At 40.0% G+C, this 19,600-nt stretch overlaps 1 protein-coding gene across 1 annotated transcript in view; it reads right to left on the bottom strand.

Moving 5' to 3' along the window:
- The window catches only part of ADSS2 (adenylosuccinate synthase 2), a 36,652-nt gene extending 22,074 nt beyond the window's left edge, over window positions 1–14,578 (bottom strand). The window contains exon 1 of the mRNA XM_032102646.1: window positions 14,346–14,578. Within this exon, the coding sequence (XP_031958537.1) occupies window positions 14,346–14,507 (162 nt within the window). The 5' untranslated portion in view covers window positions 14,508–14,578. The remainder of the gene's footprint in view (window positions 1–14,345) is intronic.
- Between the last annotated feature and the right edge of the window lie 5,022 nt (window positions 14,579–19,600).

The following is a 19,600-nucleotide window of genomic DNA, read 5'->3' as shown; positions in this document are numbered from 1 at the left end:
TTTCATTTGTTACTGAAAAAAGAGATTTCAGAGATTTCCTTTTCCCAGGAAATCTGCCAAAGTTGTTCTGTCAAACTGGACAGTTTCAACATTAGTATTAATTGCCATATAGACTTTGGACAGTATTTTGGTTCATCAAAGGTAGAAAAGCATGAAATAAGATTAAAATGTTTCTAAAATCATCAGATAGAAACATAAATATTCTAGAGTATGCAAACATTTCTAAAAGCCCTCATCAATTTTATTAGTTTTCTGTTACAGTTAAGGAAAGTATTAAGAGTGGAACCGCAAACTTAGCAAAGGAAAAAAAAAACCAAAACCCCAATTAAAGTGGGAGTATAAAACCATTCAGTTATTGGGATAGGTAAGTCTTGTCATCTGGCAACAGGCAGGCTTGTTGTTCCAAATTTTGGATTCAGTCTTTTGAATGTTTTTCTGTGAAGTAACCAGCAAAACTACCTAGTTCATTCTATACCTCTTTCCTGATGAGAGAAGTTCTGTAACAGTACAAGTAATTTATATCTGAAACATGCCGTTTAAGGAGTGAATCTAAAGACAACTACAACAACTGTGGTTTCGTAAGTTACCAGAAACCATTTACATCAAATGAACATTTCAAACATTTCTAGCTCTTTTCATTACGACAAAGAGAGCATTAAGAGATTTGTTAAACTGTGAAATCCATCTAAAATACGAAAAGCAGCTTGTGACCAAGTCTTAAAGACGGTCAAGAAAGGCTTAGGAAACTAGAAAGATTACAAAATAGTTACCAAATATCCCCAGGTCTTGTTTGTTGTACTTTCGAAAATAAGCTTATACTCTCTTATGACCCAGTCATTTGTGCAAGACAAGGTTACATACAAAATGGTTCTGTTTGTCATAACCACAGGAACATCCTTTACAGGCACCTCACCAGAAATTAAACAAACTGCTTCACAGAAGGAAAACCTTAAAGAAAAACTTTTAAACTAAGCCACCTTTCAGCACAAAACAAAATTAAGAAAGGCATTATATGAAAAGAAGAAAAAAGAAACTATAAGACTTATTAATCCATGGAAATATAAATCTGAAATATTTCAGAATATTGTATCACAGATGGACTTTTCTAAGCAATGGACTCAACAGCTACTCACTACTTCTACAATGTTTACAAAGCATGAATCCAATACATAAAGCTGTATCTGACAATACAAATAAAGAGCAGTTGTAGATATCAAACATTTGTGCCAGTACACAGACACACGTGCCACAGGGAAAAGCCTAATCTCACTGAAGTCATCAATGAAAATTTTGTGATTTCAGCATGATTTATTTGAGGACTTGCAACCATTTCACCTCCTCTGAAAAGAGAGAAAACCTACAAACCTTCACCCAACAAAGGAAATGCCTGAATTCAGTAAAAGTTTAAATTTTTTAATAACATACTGTAGAATTTTTCCATGAAGTAAACATTACCTTGAAGTAGCTATAAAGATTTTTGGATGCAGAGTTTCAGTGGAAGTGATCTGACTCAACCAGAGAATGACAAATTTTCAATTCACAACACATGAAACATACTGAACAAAGACATAAAGCAGGCTTTTCAAATTTATTCTTTTAAGAAAATAGTCAACACTCAGGAATAAACTTCCTCTTCCTGTTCGCATTCTTTCTACTCAACAGCTTTAAGAAAGATTATTTAGCAGTCTACCACTCTACAATTATGTGTTTGATTTAGAAGGATGTTAACTAGATACATTAGCAGATAGATCATTTACAACTATTTTTGAAATGCAATGCTGATACTCCTGAGCTACTGCAAGTTATTCCAAAAGTAGACAATATTCTAAAAGAACTATTAGGTTACATACTTATATAAAATATACTAGGCTTTTTTAGTAATAAAAGACATTTCTACTCAATGTTTGAGAAGCTAAGCAAAACCTTGCTTGGCAAAGAAGAACAGTTATGCACTAAATTATCATTTATAGTCAAGTACTTGTGCTGAAAGAGGTAGTTACCTTCTTCCACATCAGATTCCTTCAAATTAGTCCTTTCTATTAGATTCACTGCTAGTATCAGTCTAGACAAGTTTAAGATGAGCACTGAAGTGCTTTAGATGAAAATTCAATAGGTCTAAGTACAACACTGAAGTACTGAGGTATTAGTAATTTACAAATGGGAAGAGAAGTCCAAAGTCTCCCACTGTAGCATAAATAAACTGGACTAACCAATAAATAACACTAACATTAGTGAATGACTATTCATTTGAAATTCTCTACTAGCTGGACAAGTTAATTTCATGTTTTGCGTCTCAATTTGTTAAAAAAAAAAAGTTCTCTAGTGCCATGAATGTCACATAAAGAGAAACTCTAGAAATTAGATCATGATCAACAACAAATTCTTAGTGTCTTAAAGTCTGCCATGTTGCTAGTGCCATTAAGACACAGCAACTTAAAGTTCAGCAGTCACAGTGCTTGAATAAGGTGTGCAGCATGCAGCCTCTGACACTGCTGATCACGAGCGTAACTGCTGACTTCTGGCCGTGTCAAGATTTCTTCTTTGCACTGCTGATGATGCCAAGTGTGTTGGTTCCATGCTCACTGAAAAATACCCCATGGCTGACAGAATAAAAATGGCATTTTATCTTTTAAACCTTGAACTGCTCATGCAAGAGAGCTCATGCTCACCTAGAAGCAAACTAATGGTATTTACTTCAGTGTGTTTACTGTGAATAGTTCTACTTTAAGGGATTTTGCTAGAGACTAAAGTAGAAAACATGTGATGAAACGCCATCCTAAGACATACAAATACCTCAAGGTTTCCAAAAGCTTATTTTCAGATTAGACCCAAATTTGAATCTCAGAATTTATTGATTATAATATTATGATGCCTACAACATGAAAAGATTTAACCCCAAAAGTGTTATTGATGGAAGCTGTCTGGTAGATTGTTAAGTCAAGTCCCCAGCCTGCTCTTGATGTCATTCTGTCAAAATGAGTCATTTTGAAAAGTATTTTAAATTTTAAACCCTATTTTAGGAGAGCATTAAAATAACAGCATGTCATGAACTCGATTTTCAAAGTTCTTCTGCTGATTTACAGGCAAACTCTCCCCTAACTGCAGAAGTGCAAGCATGTGGTTACACAGCATGAGTTGTAATATATTAAAATAATGGTTTACACTGTACACTTTACAGTGAACTTGCAGTAAAGTGTACACATGTTGTGTGCTCAGATATTGCTCAACATGGGTTTGGTAAACAATTCTAATTACAGAAATCTGAACTCAGAGTTCTAGTGGTGGTGAGGTGAAGGGGAGGGTTGTTTTTAGGTTACGGGGTTTCAATTTGTTTTGAGTTGTTTTTTCCCTCCTCCAGAAATTGATGTTAATGCAGGCAACTACTGCCTCTGAGCATAATTTAAGCTTTAATCTGATGAAGTCACTCCTGGCTTCTGTGCTTTCCATCTGGATTTCTCACTCCTCCTCCCCTCCCTCATCAAACTAAACCAAATGGGACCAGTTAGGTCATTCAAACTAACACTCCTTTGATTCACATGTTTAAACATTATTAATGGAGAACTAACTGTGGAATTTATTTTCACTAGTGGTTAAACAAAGTTCATGCTCAAATGATCTTCAATACCTTACATAAAGCTTTTGCCTGAGGGAAATTAAGATATACAAGTCATTTCTTGAGGCTGGCAATACTCCCTAACTAACTAAATTAAAAAATCAGTTTACCACATCTCAGTAATCTTCAGGTACCCAAACAACAGGACTTCTCTCCCATATATGTAAAAACTGAAATAACTGTGTGCCATCACAGGCAGAGGACAAATGTGCAGCAAGATCAAAGGATGCTCTTGCTCAGTTTGGAATACACTACGTGCACGTAGCAGCAGCTTCTTTTGCCCTTCTCCCTACACAACAAGATTTCCTTTCGCTGAGCCAACAAGTGTGCCATGGCCAAGACACTCACCCCTGAGGGCAAGGCCACTCTGGATTCAGCTACAAATAGACCGAATGCACAAAAGGATTGACAGAGGTGAACGATGACTTCTTACACGTGAGAGGTATAAGACTCCAGTGGCACTCTGAACAAAGAACTTCTTCACTGGGATGCTTCCTTCCCATTCTGCAGAACAGTAGCAGAGGAAGCCTCTTTCATCACAGAAAAATGAGTATATAGGAACAGAACAAAGAATAGAACACAAAACCAATTCTCCATTTGGCAACAAAACAGCAACCCAAAACAAAGAGCAGTAAGAGCCAGTAATACTACGCTCCTGTCAGGGGGCTAACTCAGGCACTACACCTGAAGTTCCAAGCATACTTCACTTAAATACAGTGCATTTATTTGTACATCCCTATCAAGACACAGCACTGAAGTCTAAGCGTACTTTAAGGTTTCTAAAATTGGATTTTCAGAAGTCAGCAACCCTCTTAGCACTAAAATAAGTTAAAAGCATTCAGTTTGTTTGTCTTCCTTCCTTCCATTATTTTTTCCCCTTGTATCTTTCAACACAGTACTTGGAACAGTTCTCTCTCTGCTCCCAAAGGATTTTTGGCGACCAAAGAATCAGCGCTTTCAGCAGCCCACAGCTTTACCAAATTACAATGTAAAATACAGCTCAAAAGGGTGCCAGTTGGATTGGAATGAAAACATTTCCTTCCATTTATCAAGAGACACAGCATGAAAATAATCATGAATAACAAGCATGAACCTTTGCTGTGTGTCCCAACATGACATGAGCTGCTGGAGCAAGTCCAGAGGAGAGCCACGAAGAAGATGAGGGCTGGAGCATCTTTTCTGTGAAAACAGGTTAAGACAGCTGGAATTGTTCAGCCTGGAGAACAGAAGGCTCTGGCATGACCTTACTGCAGCCTTCCAGTACTGAAGGGACCTACAAGAGACCTAGAGAGGGACTTTTTACAAGAGCATGTAGTGGTGACAGGACAAGGGGGAATGGCTTTAACTGAATGAGGGTAGGCTGAGATTAGGCATTAGGAAAAGATTCTTTACTGTGAGGGTGGTGAGACACTACAACAGGTTGTCCAGAAAGTGGTGGATGCCCCATCCCTGGAAGTGTCTGGAGCCAGGCTGGATGGAGCTCTGAGCAATTCAGTCTACTGAAAGGTGTCCTGGCCCATGGCAGAAGGGGCTGGAACTAAACGATCTTTAAGGTCCCCTCCAACTCAAACCATTCTCCAATTTTGTGATTTCAGTACAGGGATTTAGTCTAAGGACTTAGTTTGATGCTCTGATGGATGAACAATTTAAAATCCTATTAAGAGACAGTAGTCTTTTTTCTCCTTGCGTAATCTCAACACTATTAAATCATAATATTATTTTTAAATATTTCAAGTGGAATAGGGAAAGTCAGATCAGGCATATGATCATTACCCAATCTGTAATATTTAAACAAAACCTGTTGTAGGATAACAGAACATATAAAATCTTGAAAGGCATTATTCCAGTTTTACTACTGCAGTATGCTTAAATCACTTCCTTGAAAAAGCAGATGACCCCTGACCACTAGCTGGTAATCTTGAAACATCCAAGTTATTCAACATGTAGAAGAGCTAAATTTATAGGAGACAGAAAGGTGCCCACCAATAGACAAATCATCACACTATTACTGTTAAGATTGACAGCAATCCTTGTAACAAAACCTCATACCTACCTGCTTTCTATAAACATAATTCTACAAAACACCATTTTAAAAATATTTTACGCTGGTAAGCTGCTCAGAGATATTATTTTCTTTAAGTAAAGAAAAATCCCAAGGTTTGTTTTATCCTCAGCTTGTTAAAGATCAAGTAGCCCAAAAATCCTTCTCTACGTAAGCACCACACCCAAGAATCTGCATATTCAATTCACACAGGTTGGTCAGTACTACACACAAACCAAGATACCATTCTAAAATATATCTATCCTGGCAAACGTGAACAGAATCAGTGACACGCACACACAGGAGTCATAAGATAGCAAAGGCAGCTGCATGTATTGCTCATCTGGGAGCTGTTCGATAAACATTCTTTGCAAACACCCTTTTTACAAGGGTGTTGAGTGCCCAAAAATACTAATTTGAAAGGGGAAAAAGTCATTATCTGCTAGCTGACATTTTACCTAGAAACAAGCTTGAAACATCAATAAATCAAACAAGTGACTCCTGCTAGCCAAAAGCCACTATCAAAGCACTGGAAAGCAACACTTACCACAAACACTACACTTGTGCACCTGACACAAACACAACAGCTACCACAACACTGTGCCATTGTCCAGACAGCATCACTGGAAAAACCACTGGAGACTAATCAATAGTATCAAAGAGGACACATTTTAAACATACTGATTAAACAGTGTTTCTAATAGGACATCTATGGTAATTTCAAGGCTTAACATTTCAGCACTTCCCCTGGCTATGAAAAATCACTTATTTTCTTTTGCTTTCTATAAATTTAAATACTGTAACTGCCAGCATTTTGGGTAAAGAACAGAACATAACTAGCAACAATAGTAATGCAAGCACCTGACTGCATTTTTACATTTTTTTTCCTTATAGCTCTGAAGAGGGAAAAATTTTTTACAAGTGTAACTCTCACAGAGGCATACTTTGGACCCAGACTGGTAAACTCATAAGGATGTATGATCAACTTTAAGGGTAAGTCTTCTCACTTTGAACTTTCACAAAGCTCTTTAGCTTGCTACACTGTCCATGCACAATAGCTTTCTGATCACAAATAAAGCACGAAGAAGCAGCACTGATAATAATATTTAACAGCAATTTTTCTTCTGGAATTGCATTGCTGTACTAGTGAAAAGCCCCCAAGGAACATTCATGTATTAAGCTGATGCACTGCCCAAATAAGAAGCAATCTTTTTATTAGAGTTTTGGAAGAGTCTTGATAATTTAATAAAGTTAATTTGACAAAACAGTAATGACTTATGCTGGTGTTCAGAAGCCTGAATTGATGACTACACTCGATCAACATTTTTGCAACATGACCTCAACTCTCAGGATTAAAGAGAGATACTCTTTTAAAACCAAATGATTATTTTCTTACTGAATTAAAATAGCACAAGAAATTTTATCAGCTAACACTTCAAGTTTACAGTGTGTAATCAGCTGTTACCAAAACTCACCTAATGTAACTGGGTGTTACAAGCTCTGGTATATTTTATGTGGAACACCTGCTAACTTAGGAGCTCATGTGAAGCTGAGTGAAGCCAACAACTCAAGAAACACGGAATCTCACTTTCCAAAAAAACTCTGAAAATTATACAAAGCCCTACTCAAATGCCTTACAGAGGCATCCTGAACCAGAACACCTTTCCTCTGGTGAGTTTGATCAGAGGAGTTCCTTACTCCTGGGTTCACAAGTCTCACTGGTTTGCCTGAAAGGTACACAAAGGACTTCACCACTTGTTTTTCCAGTTTAAGGGATAAGAATTTGCAGTTCTTCCATATTCCTTGCACACAGGACTCCTTCAGGAAAAATGTACACACTCAGTATATCCATCATTCACTGAAAGACAATCCCTTCTAATTTTAAATTCATTCTAGCTTAAAACGTGGGGGTTTTCCCTTCCTTTATTTTTGGCAAAAAAGTGCCAGCAATCTAATAGGAAACACAAATGGACCAACTTAGATATTCAGCAAAACCAAAAAGGAAAGCAGAGTTCTTGTTCATAAACTGAAAGCAAAAATATGACTCCTCGTTATAAGGAAAAAAAAAAACCAGCAAAACATTCCTTGTTCTGGAAAACCTTTGTGTAGAGCACAAAGAGCAAGAATACATGTGTGCCATGTGTGCTAGCCAAGCATTACATGTGCATATACATATATAGAACATGCTAGTAAGAAAACATTGCAGGAACACAAACAATGCATGTGAAACTAAGAGGAACAACAGCATATCTTCCTCCATTTTAGATCTACATAAGTTGCAAACAGGTATTTTATTTCCAGAGCATACCTTTATTAGTCAAGGGCAGACTAGATGTTAGCATAACCACCAAAACAGTTAAATCCCTTCTGAACACAAGAAGGCAGCAGTTCAAATCCCCTCACCTACAGCGGTCCTCTCATAGCTGCTAAGACTGGTCTGCATTACTACAACTTTACCTAGCAGTGGAGGTGCTTAGGGAAAAAAAGATTTGAGGAAAGCAGACTAAAATTACGACTAACAGCAGATTGTGAAATGGCTCTCTAAACTGGTAACTAAATACAAGAGTATTCAGAGCAGCTTTGAAATACTGACATGTGCATTTAAGAGAACCATCTACCCAAAAAGTCTATGATGACAATCACTGCCTTTTCTTATGACATGATCATGCCAAGTTGTCTATCTCAAAAATATGATGCCTCAGGGAAGAGCAAAGAAGTCTTTCAAGTTATTTCCTCTAGAATAAAAATTAGTTGTCTACTTTAAAGAGATGTTATCTCATGCAATGTTAAGGAAGAAGCCATACACTCCTTTCAACCCTCTCCATCAGATGTGTGTGTGCATAATTTTTTCTACAGTTTACTTTTATTGCTACCACATTCCAACATTCATTTTTAGCTCAGGGCAACCACTGTTGTTTCTGAGCTAGCTATCCAAGTGACTGCCAAGTTGGGCAAGAAGCAAGTCAATGTTGCTTCGGCATCACGTGGTTGTAAACATTTTCATTTAACTCTTAGATGAAAAGTCAAAAATACACCCAGAAAGCTGGATATTACTATTACTTACAAGAAACACATGAAAGGCTGCTTCTTGCCACAATCAGACCATACTAGGAATGCTGAGCACACCTTAAAAAAATTCATCAGTCTAGCAAGGAGAGATATCTGAACCCCGTGATGTGTCCTAAGCAGGAACAGCTTTGCAATTACTATGCTACTCACTTCTCATTTCAAGACATATTGTCAAAAATCTATTTTGAACTTAAGACTGCAAACCATCCTCCTTTAAAAAATGTATAAACAATTTAAAAAACCAAAAATGTTTTGATACGAGTTCATTGACTCATATTCTCATATATTTTGCGATTAATTTCTCTCTCTCCCCTCTCCATCCCCAGCGAATAAACAGCTAACAAACCCTAAGTGTATAACCTCCTACTGAATTTCAGTATAAACAGCACCCAGGAGCTAGCCATTTTCTTCTTTTACAAATCCATTCATGTTTGCAAGATCTAAACCTAGTTCAAGAAGCCATGATGTTACACATTTTATAAAGGTTTCTCAAACTTTGGTTAGACTTCAGAAATTTTTCAACGTGTAGTACAAGAATGTTGTTGCATCAGAACAAGATCAAGAATGTGATTTGAGGCAGAATAGAACAAAATAAGCACATTATGTTTTACACATTCACCTGTTTTCTCCTAACAAATAAAACATTAACTTTACTGAAGTCTATTAATCTCAAGAAAGTCCATCCAATTATAGAATTAGCTCTGAGAACTACCACTGAAAGAATTATTCAGAAAGACTCTTTAGAGACTGTTCTGACTTTGGTACACCTGACCTGCAAAACTTTATTCTGCTGCAATGCCTATATATGCTAGGTAGGAAACAGGACTCATTACTCAAGTCCAGAATAAAGACCAACCTATCTCTAAGAGATAAAAGAGATCAAGTGAGGCAGGCAGATAAGGAACAAGAAAAAAATTCAAAGCACAGGTATGTCCAGCACTGCACTGCTTCAATGCACAAAACCCCACCAATGTTTGCTGCAATCACAATATTCAAGAAAGGACATGAAAAACAAAAAGTGACTTTGGGAACACTTACAGAAAGCACCTTCCAAATGTGTGAGGTAGTACAGTAGAAATAAAAAAATACATTGGAAATCTTAATGAGCTGCTACAGAGTACTGCATCTCAGTAATAAACACATTAAGCTTCTGTAGTAACAGGTAACAGCAAGGTGGAAAGAGCACTAAGAACTCAGTAGATCAAGGTATCATTTGCTCTTCAGTGCTTTTAAGGCCTTCTTTGTTAATAGTACAAACTTTATGAAATGGAAAATCCCATTTCAACTGTTCTTCTGTTTAAAATAATGTTTACAGTAATAGGAGATCACCTGCCAGTGATGCTCTAAAGCAGGTCTGTAAAGCATAGGACTCACTGATGGGGTAGGCCAAAGACGTCATTTTACTGACACTCTTTCCTCACCAGAGCGCACTGCTGGCTTGCTGCCAACCACTGTAAGGTCCAACCGTGCACCCAGCACTTAAAGAAAGCTCTAGCTAGGAATCACTTACTGAATGCCTGAGCAGCTAAAAAATAAGCACCAACAGCTATTGATTATGCTATTCCTAGATCTACATGGCTTGCACAGGCTCTAGACTAACCCATTTTCTTCAAACAAGAATATTTAGAAAAACAGTGGGCTTGGAAAATGGAAGATTTAAAAACTCCTTTTTTTTTTTTTTTTTTTTTTAAGTAGCCGTATAAAGGCTAGTGATATGGAGGTATCAGGCAGCATTGTTGTGAGGAATTCAGTCAGCAGCTGATTGATGGTAACTGCTTAACCACAAGGATCTGCACACTGAAAACTTCTCTAGGTGTTGCACTGCAGTTGCCACATATCAAGTGATTAGCAGTGGCATTGCTGTACACACTGCTGTTGGGCAGAAAAGGGAGTATGAAGACTCCACACACTATAATTCCTATGCATTAACTGTTCAGGAGTAGAATTATGTGATCCCACAGCAGGCAGATCACACTGAAACCAGATGAGAAGATCTGGTAAGAAGCTGCAATTCTGTTTGGAAGTAGCAACAACATGTACAACAGAACTAAAGCAGCAGGAAAATGGGATTCTTTAGCATGGGAAATATGGCATAAAAAATAATGTGAAGGCTTAGAAATCTTACTCACTTGTGTGAATTATATTCTCTGAATAAATCAACTACCTCCAATAGTAAGAAAAGGAAGTGACCAAAAATTTGCTGAGGAAATGAATGAATGAGAACAGAATCGTGCAGTGCAGACATTACATTTTTTGCTGCACGGTAAATACTGTAGATTGGGTGGAGGGGTGCTGTTAATATAAGAGATACACAGTGTCCTTTGGAACTGTATTTGTTTTGAAAAAAATATTATCTAAAATAACTTGCTTGCATTAATTTTCCATTTCCATCACTCCCACTAACAAATTAAACCCTGGTAATTAATTCCCTAATTTGGCTGCATTCTGTAATGGTAGGAAGTCCGTATTAGAAGAAGAAACGTTTGCCTTTAACTTTCCATTATCTGTGGAATTCACAAAATACAATGTAACCTCAAAAATTGCCACGTCTGCTGGTGGCAAGGCTAGCTGCTTACAAAGACGAAATTATATCAATCAAATCATACAACAACATAGTTTTTCTGGCAACTACTCCTGAATCTCAGACCAATTCTTGCTCTATTTTACTGTCTGAACTATGATTTATGTGATAGCAAGTGCACAGACTTTGTTCTTTAATCCACTGAAGACAAGATGTAGGTTTAAGTAAAAAGTCTCAACAATGTATTCATTTTATCAATAGTATCATTTCACCAGGTACCTTCTAGAGGTAAATCAAGAGCAATTAAGATTTTACAGTGGAAGACACATGTGTATTAATTGTATCTGAGTCCTAAGCACTAGCAGTATCTTCACAAAACTATCATAGTTGCCAGAGCAGTTGCATTAGCAACTATATACATGCAGCCCCTGGACATATTTTAATTTTAGCTTAGCTTCTTCAAACAGTTGTTTTTGAAACCCTAACAGTAACACTGATAAATTTTGAAGCTGTCTTCTGGAAAGAAAATACCATTCTCTTCCTCTGAGCACAAGACTGCTTTTCACGACCTCTAAACCCAGGACAAAATACTCTAGAGGGTGCTATTTAGAAGAAGTAGAGTCATAATGCAACTTATTTACTGACACACTCATTCAGCTAATTGCACCCAAGTAAGCACCTGGTTCCACATGCCACAGTTGGTTGATCAAACTGGAGTGATCAGCACACGTGCTACCTAGGAGACAAGAAGGCATGGCCACAGATTTCAGAGTACAACTTCTTGCAGTGCCTCTACAGGCATCATAAAACTAAGTGTTAAGTCATGTCTCGCTTCTGGGACAGGACTATTTTCATGCTCTGCATCTGCCCAGAACAAGGGACAGTGAGAAGAACCCTGGAGTGTTTCACTTCAAGTACAACACACCTTTACAAGACATCTTAGACCTGCTACATCAACTTTCCTAGGCTTCCCACACTAGTACTAATAAATTTTCCACAAGAGCACCCTGGAAATATCTGACGTCATCCACAGGCATTCTAGGAACTCTGTTGCATGATGAACAGAAAGAACCATCCTGGAATAAGTAAGAGTATAATGGTGAAATAAGAATCAGAAGCTCCAATTACAGAAAGCTGATATTAGCAAGGGCCAGACCAAGTGCATGACTATCTTTCTTTCTGACTTGTAACACTACAAAAAGCACAAAGGTCACACTCTAATTAACCAGCAGTAATGAAAACTTCAAAAATTTATTTAATTTTATCATTGCCACTGAAAGAGAATATTCCTGTTTTCTCCTCTCATTCTGAGAAATCATTCTTTGTGCTTACCCTGTCCTGAGCCCCTCTTTTCACCAAGGTCCTCTGAACCAATAAAATCCAGTTTTATTTATTGAACAGTAGAAAGTAAATCCAACAAGTGATAGTTTCCTGCCACTCTGATGAGTTAAATCAACTTACAGACGTGTTCAAATGCCAGAGTTAGTGCATGGGTGGAGACTCAGGGAGCACAGCCATCAACAGGAAAGGGAAGAAAGGAGGAAGAAAAACTCCTTCCTTCATCAGGAGCAACAAGCTGTTAGAAATGGCAGAAGTGCCTGGCTTGGTCATGAAATTCAAGCTTGAGATAACGTCAGAATTTTTCCCTTTTCTTCATCCTTTACGCAGCTGATTCAAAACAAGTAACAAGTACATTAAGACACGTGCACACAGAAATTCACTGTTTGCCTCTCTTGTCTCTCCTCCAAAACTTCTTATCGTTAAACATACACACTCACCTAGGTGCCCTTCAAGTTCCAAGAACAAAGTCATAAAAGACAAACTGAGTCACTGTGTTGTATGACCCACAAAGCCAGGCAGTCATACCACAGCATCACATCAGATTTTGTTATTAAAAAAAAACCCAAAAGACCAAAAAACCAACAAAACCAAACCTAAAAACATATAAGTGGAAAAAATAACTCATTTGTGAAAACTGCTACTTAAGAATATATTTGCCTACTTCAAAATTTAATTCTCTGAAGTTCAAGGTATTGATTTGTCAGCTTTGCAGCTGACTTGCTTTTGAAAACACCAGTTTACATGCAGTTCTCATTGGATAACAACCCTTCAGCGTTTGCACTCTTTGGGGAATGGTACGCACTTCCAAAATATGTTTATTTAAGAGCAAATTTAATTTGCGCATTTAACAAAAGCACACAGATAACAACACTTACACGAAACCTGTGCATACTGTAGGCATTTTATGCTGCTGTATCTCTTAACTTTAAGAAAAACCTGCGCGTGGCTTCACCTCACTGTGTTGCGCTCTACAGAATTACTCTACTAGAGATATGAAGAAAAACATCTCCTCAGATCTGTGTTGTTTTAACGTAGGCATCAAGACTACTGTGCTTGCAGGCTAGACTCGCTTTTTTTGCTCTTTGGCCGGAATAAGGCCTCCATATAGAGAAAAAAATTATAAGTATATAAACAGATAAATGTAGGATACCATTGACACAACAACGATCTTGGAGCAAGGGCAGGCGAGTCATTTAATAGCTAGTTTTAGCTGAGGACGACCGAGTTGTGGCGGACTACACGGAGCCCCCACGTGCATCCTGCAACTCGCGGTCGGTTTCGCGCCGCTGCCGGCGCTGCGGCCCGGGAGGGCTCCAGCCGCCACTGCCGGGGCGGGATCGCGGCCCCACGGCGATGCTGCGGGAGCCGCCGAGCGCGGCCCCTTCCCGGCGCCCCCCGGACACAAAGAGAGGGAGGCCTGAGGGGGAGGGAGGACGCGACCCCGGGCGCATTCCTCCTGCCGGGGGCCAGCTCTGGGCGGCGAGGAGGGCGCCTTCCTCTTCCTCCGGCGCCGGGACAAAGGAGGCGCGGGAGGGCTGCGGAGCCCGGCACGGGGCTTTCGCCAGGGAAGGCTCCGCTGCCCCGCAGCCCCCGCCACCCCCGCGGCCGCCGGCCCTGCACCTCCCCGGGCACTCAGGGTAGAACCGGGGCGCCACAAGCCCCCGGCGGGGCCGGTGGCGGGGCCGCCCGCCTCAAGGTGACACTCGCGGCCTCCCTCGCGCCTCCCTTCTCCTCCTCCTCCTCCTCCTCCTCCTCCTCACCTGGCACCTGCAGACGATGTCGGCGTCCTGCGCCAGCAGATCCACTACTTTGCCCTTGCCCTCGTCGCCCCACTGGGCGCCCAGCACGACGGTGACCCTGTTGCCGGGGCGGCGGGCGGCGCACTCGCCGTTGGGGATGGCGGGGCCGCCGTGCTCCGCCATGGCTCGCGCTGCCCGCTCCGGCGCCGCTCCAGGCACATGCGGCAGCGCGCGGCGGCCGCTCCGCTCCCCCCGCCTCCGCCTCCTCCTTCCCCTCCCCGCCAGGCGGGCGGGCGGTACCGCCGCTGCCGCGTCCAGGTGCCGCCGCCTATCGGCCTGACCTGCCCCGCCACTCCCCGCCAGCCCGACCCCTGCCCTCAGCCGGAGCTCGCCACTCGTTCCCGTGGAAAACCAGAGCGGCCGCCGCCGCTCGCGGCCACTCTTTCCCCTGCCGCTCCCCACCTACGCCTCCCAGCCCCGACTACATAACCCAGCGCGCCGTGCGGCCTCCCGAGCGCGGGGCGCCGCGGGGAGCTGCGGGGAGCTGCGGGGAGCTGGGCGCGGTGCGTGCTGGGGCGCGTAGTCCCCGCGGGCCGCACCTGCGGCAGGACGGCGCCTTGGCGGTTGCCCCGGGCGGCCCCGCGGCGGCGGGAGGCCGAGCGGGCCGGGCAGGGCGGGGCGGTCATGGCGGGCGGCCGGGCCGGGATGGCGGAGCCGGATGGCGCCTGTACCTGGCGGCCGTGGGAGGAGGGCGCCAGGGCGCTGATGCTGTGGCCGTCCCGCAGAGCTGCCTCTGGCTCCCGTTACCGCTCGGGTTCCAGCTGCCGCGGTACGTGCTAAACCTGCACACGTGTGTGCAGTGTATCACAGCATTGCCTACGCGGCTGGGCTTGCTAGATTAATGATCGCAAGACTGTAAATTAAAGTTTTGGGAAAGAAGGCTGAATGTAAGAGGCCATTTTCTCCAGAGACACCGGAACATGGCCCCAGGCTTATTCATGAGGAAAAAAAAACAATAATGGAAAAAACCGTAGCAGAGAAACGCCTTCACCATGTACACTCAGAAGTGGAACTGATGTCTCAGTGGATGTTTTCATTCCTTCCTCTTTCACAGAACCAACAACCCCGGGGGAAGAATTTTTTTTTTTTTTCTGTGTAAAGTAGCTATTAAAAAGGCATAAAAATCAGGATTCTGTAATAATTATTGCCAAGACAGTTATTCAAAGACCTGAGTCAGTGAGCAGTCACAGTCGCCAGCCGTCTGGCAGGCTGTAGTATTTGATGTTAGCTGCTTCTTCGCTCCTTTAGATTTACTCCAGCCAAGATATTGAGGATCTATAAAAGTGACTGTAGAAAAGTTTAACTGTGTCTTGTAAAGCTAGAGAGGCATATAACACATAATTAAATACAAAGTTGACGGAGAACTATTTTTTTAAAACAACTGAAAAATATAAATCCTGAATGTCAGTGCTAAGTGATGCAATGACAAAGAATTCAGTTCAGAACAGAGATACTGAGCAGTTGCAAATAATGGGAGGCAATTGTATGTATACAATTCAAAGAGCATAGTTCCATAAAGGTACCTTATAGTCCATATTTTGTCTGCTTATGCTAAAAAAAAAGTCATAATCATGACTTCTGTATCCCTGCACAGAGCTTGTGGGAAGTCACTAAAAGCCACATGGAGCTGCTGAAGTAATTTTTCTCCAGTCTTCTAGACACAATGGCAAACTTTGCTTTAGTACACTCACTTCTGAGGCCATAGATCATCTCATGACTCCCCAAGCAATGGTCAAGACTGTTTCAGGATATGATTTTCCAGTATAGCTGAATCATATTAACACTTCATCGTTGCCAAAGCAAATATTACCTTGGACCTCAAAATAAATTTGAGTTCATAGTGTCCTAGTAATGTGGTATTGGTGTAATGCCACTTTCCGAAGAGTCTCAGACACGGGAATCTGTTGTTCTGCTATTTTTATTTGGTGTAGGACAGCTCTGAGATTATATTTTGATATGGTTTCTTGTTAGGGAAGAAAACTATAAACACTTCACTTCCAGAAAGCCTGTAAATATTTAATGAAGATCGAGTTAATCAATACTGGTTGGTACTGCAAGATTTAGACTCTTTATTTAATATATGGCATTATGTGGGTCCATCATCCATCCCCTTTTCTTTGCAAACTAAATGGAGGCTTTCATTCTAGTACTAAAAGATACTAAATACTCTTTATTGGCATGATCCACTAACTGTATTTATAGTATAGTTCTAAGACATGGTAACTTTTGACCAAAGCACAAACACAACTGGTGTCTAATGCCCTTTATCAAAACCAGGCACTGACTGTACTTGTTGTGGCTCATCTAGTATAAGCAAGAAAACCAGCAAGAACATGCAATGCTACTGTACTGGGTTTTCCCTCTAACATACATGGACTGTATTAGCTTTTTCCCTACTTGGGCTAGCTGAATCTGCTCTGCGAGAAGTCAGGTGGGCATTTAGAGCTGGCACAAAATGGCGAGACTTTATGTTCAAGGAATGAAGGAATGTGGCTGCCTTTTTTTGGCATTAGCAAGATGGTATGTGGGATTGACGTTGTAAAACTGAACCCATGGAAGAAGTGTACACTGGTAAAGCTCAGTTTGTGTTGTCTTCTGGGCTGCTCAGTGCTATTGACTGGATATGAAGAACTGAGGCAGTTACGTTTATCACGAATTTCACTATAATTTGGGTACATTCAGGATTTTCATCTGACTGCATTTTCTGCCTCCCAATAAATGCAAGAGACTCAGGAATTTTTGATAAACACTGAACAGAGGCAGTGTGAGATCTGCATTTCATTCAGGTATGTTAAAGATATATGTGAAATTGTTACATCCATGTGTTTTCAATTATACTAATGAAGTGTCCCACATATTCTGATTATGCATTTAAAAAATTACATACCAAGTAGTTTAGAGAAGAATTTGGGTAAGAACTTCAGTAGTTCAGAAAATCAAGAGTGAGCATGAATGAAGGAAAGTGCTGTAACAAGCAAGAAGGCCAGCTGGACTGTTACAGCTAATGGCTGATGGGTCAGAGTGTGCTATTTCCTCCTCCTTAATTATACTTAATTGTGTTGAAGGACTACTGAGTGATGTTAATAGTTTTCTGATACTGTTTCTCCTACTGTAAGCAATTTTAGAGTCACAGGAAAGATAGAGATTGAAGAAATGACCCTTGGCCATGAAAATGTCACAGCACATGGCCTGTGGTAGGAGTTTTCTGTTAAAATTGGTTCTGCCTGTAACAATGATGTAATACACAGACATTTTACAGGGAGGTCTTATCTACACTAAAACAGTGGTTGCAGAAAAGTAGTCTGTGGGCCATGTGGGCCATGGTTAGCTAATCTGCATGTGTCCAACAGAACAGTGTTAAAGAAGAAAATTCTGAAATTTTTCACTAATTTCATTAAAACATTCAGTAAAAGGTAAGTTAGTTTTATTTACTGATTATTTACAGCATCTTTAGAACATTTTCTTATTGTAAATTTATGTTAAGATGTACAGTGACCCACAAAAAATATTAGGTGTTGAAAATGTCATAGTCAAAAAAAGCCTAAGAATCACTGTGCCAGACATGGTTGGCATCTGTAGTACTTCAAACTCTCCAGAATGCTGTCAGCTTAGCTTAGGAGGAAGAGAAATCATCATGCAGTCAGGACATACATAATTTTATTTGAACAGTGTGCTAATGTAATTGATCCCTGCTTGTTGCCTGTTATTACCATTTTTAAATTAGCTTTTCCAGTTAAAATTTCCCTTAATTATTTTTGTTGCATTCATGAATCTTTTTTCATCATGATAAAAATGAGACAAGGAACATTACAAAGCAATGTTTTTGTATGTTGTCACAAATTATATATTTGGATGCAGTAGCAAGTGTTTTCAACCCTTTGGTTAGATGTATCTAGAACATGAAAGAACTTCATTTATTGAGTGGGAATTTCCTGATGTATGTACTGCAGAAGATAAACAGAAAAAATCATAACATCACCACAATAGCAAGGGTTTAAATTCAGTGGGAGAATAGCTCTGATAATACAGGATACTTCTGAAATTTCAGTAGCAGTTTACAACACATGTTTTTTACATGCAAGTATAAATGAACTAGCAGCTGACAAGACTGGAGATACACAGGAAAATAAAGTACTGTGGTTGACAAATTGTAAAGCTAAATCCTTTGCCTGAAAATGAGACTTGTAAATAATTATTTGTTGTATTCTAGTTGTATTGCAAATACAACTATCTTATATAATAATACTAAAAAAAGTTTTAAAATGTTGCGTTATCAGATCTGCATACTCCATTCTTCTCTAAAAGAACAGCAAAAAAATTGCTGTCTTTGCAGAACAGAAATGAAATTAAGATTTCTGTGTGTATGATACTCTAATTTAAATAGATGTGTTAAAGAGCTTATAATACATTAAATATGAAAATGGACATATACGTTACAAGTTAGCTTTTATTACAGTGTTTCCCCCAGAATTTCACTGCTATTTGTCATTTGAGCAGCAGGTTATCCTTCCAGGCAGGTGCATATAAGTTCCCTGTTCCTTAGTGTTACATGTTAAATGTGTACAGAGGCACGGTGTTGTGTCTCAGTCTCTAAACAGCATTAGCCATTGAACGTCTAATAGAAAGGAAATGTGGAAGATACTGGGTGATTAATTTTTTTTGAGGACATTATAGATGTATAAATTTCTCAGAATATGTCTCTCTGAGTCAGAGAGAATGAAGCAGTATGTAAAGGAAGGAAACAAACAAAAAATCCCTAATGAAGGCATAAATCCTTTTTATTGTTTTTATTCCTTAAAACAGGATGCCAAACATTACACAATATTTGATGAAGAAAGATATTGAATTTGCTGAAAGTATTCCCTTTTTCCTAGGTCTGTTTTTTTGTTAGAATAGCTCCCTTATCTGGGTCATTGCAAAAGTGTCAGTTCAAGGGAGGGGAACACAGTAGCCCCAGTTTACACAGGCTTAATCTGTTGGAAAACAGCACCCTGAGTTCACAATCTCTTGAAAGTGCAACTAGGGCTGTGGGAAAGAGCTACTGCATCAACAGAGTTCTATTTGGTTGTTAAATACAGGTTAGAATAAAGAGTTTTGTCTCTGTTAACTCATATACCCATGTCTTGAAACCCTTAATTTCTTTTGCTACTAACCCTATCTGACGTTTTGTGCCATGATAGCATGAGACTAAGCTGGTGAATGGGGTGAAGTGTGAT

The sequence above is a fragment of the Corvus moneduloides genome, chromosome 3 (genome assembly GCF_009650955.1).
Source record: "Corvus moneduloides isolate bCorMon1 chromosome 3, bCorMon1.pri, whole genome shotgun sequence".
Taxonomy (NCBI): Eukaryota; Metazoa; Chordata; class Aves; order Passeriformes; family Corvidae; genus Corvus; species Corvus moneduloides.
Note: the sequence above shows the minus strand (reverse complement) of the source record. Positions and strands in the feature narration are given on the sequence as shown.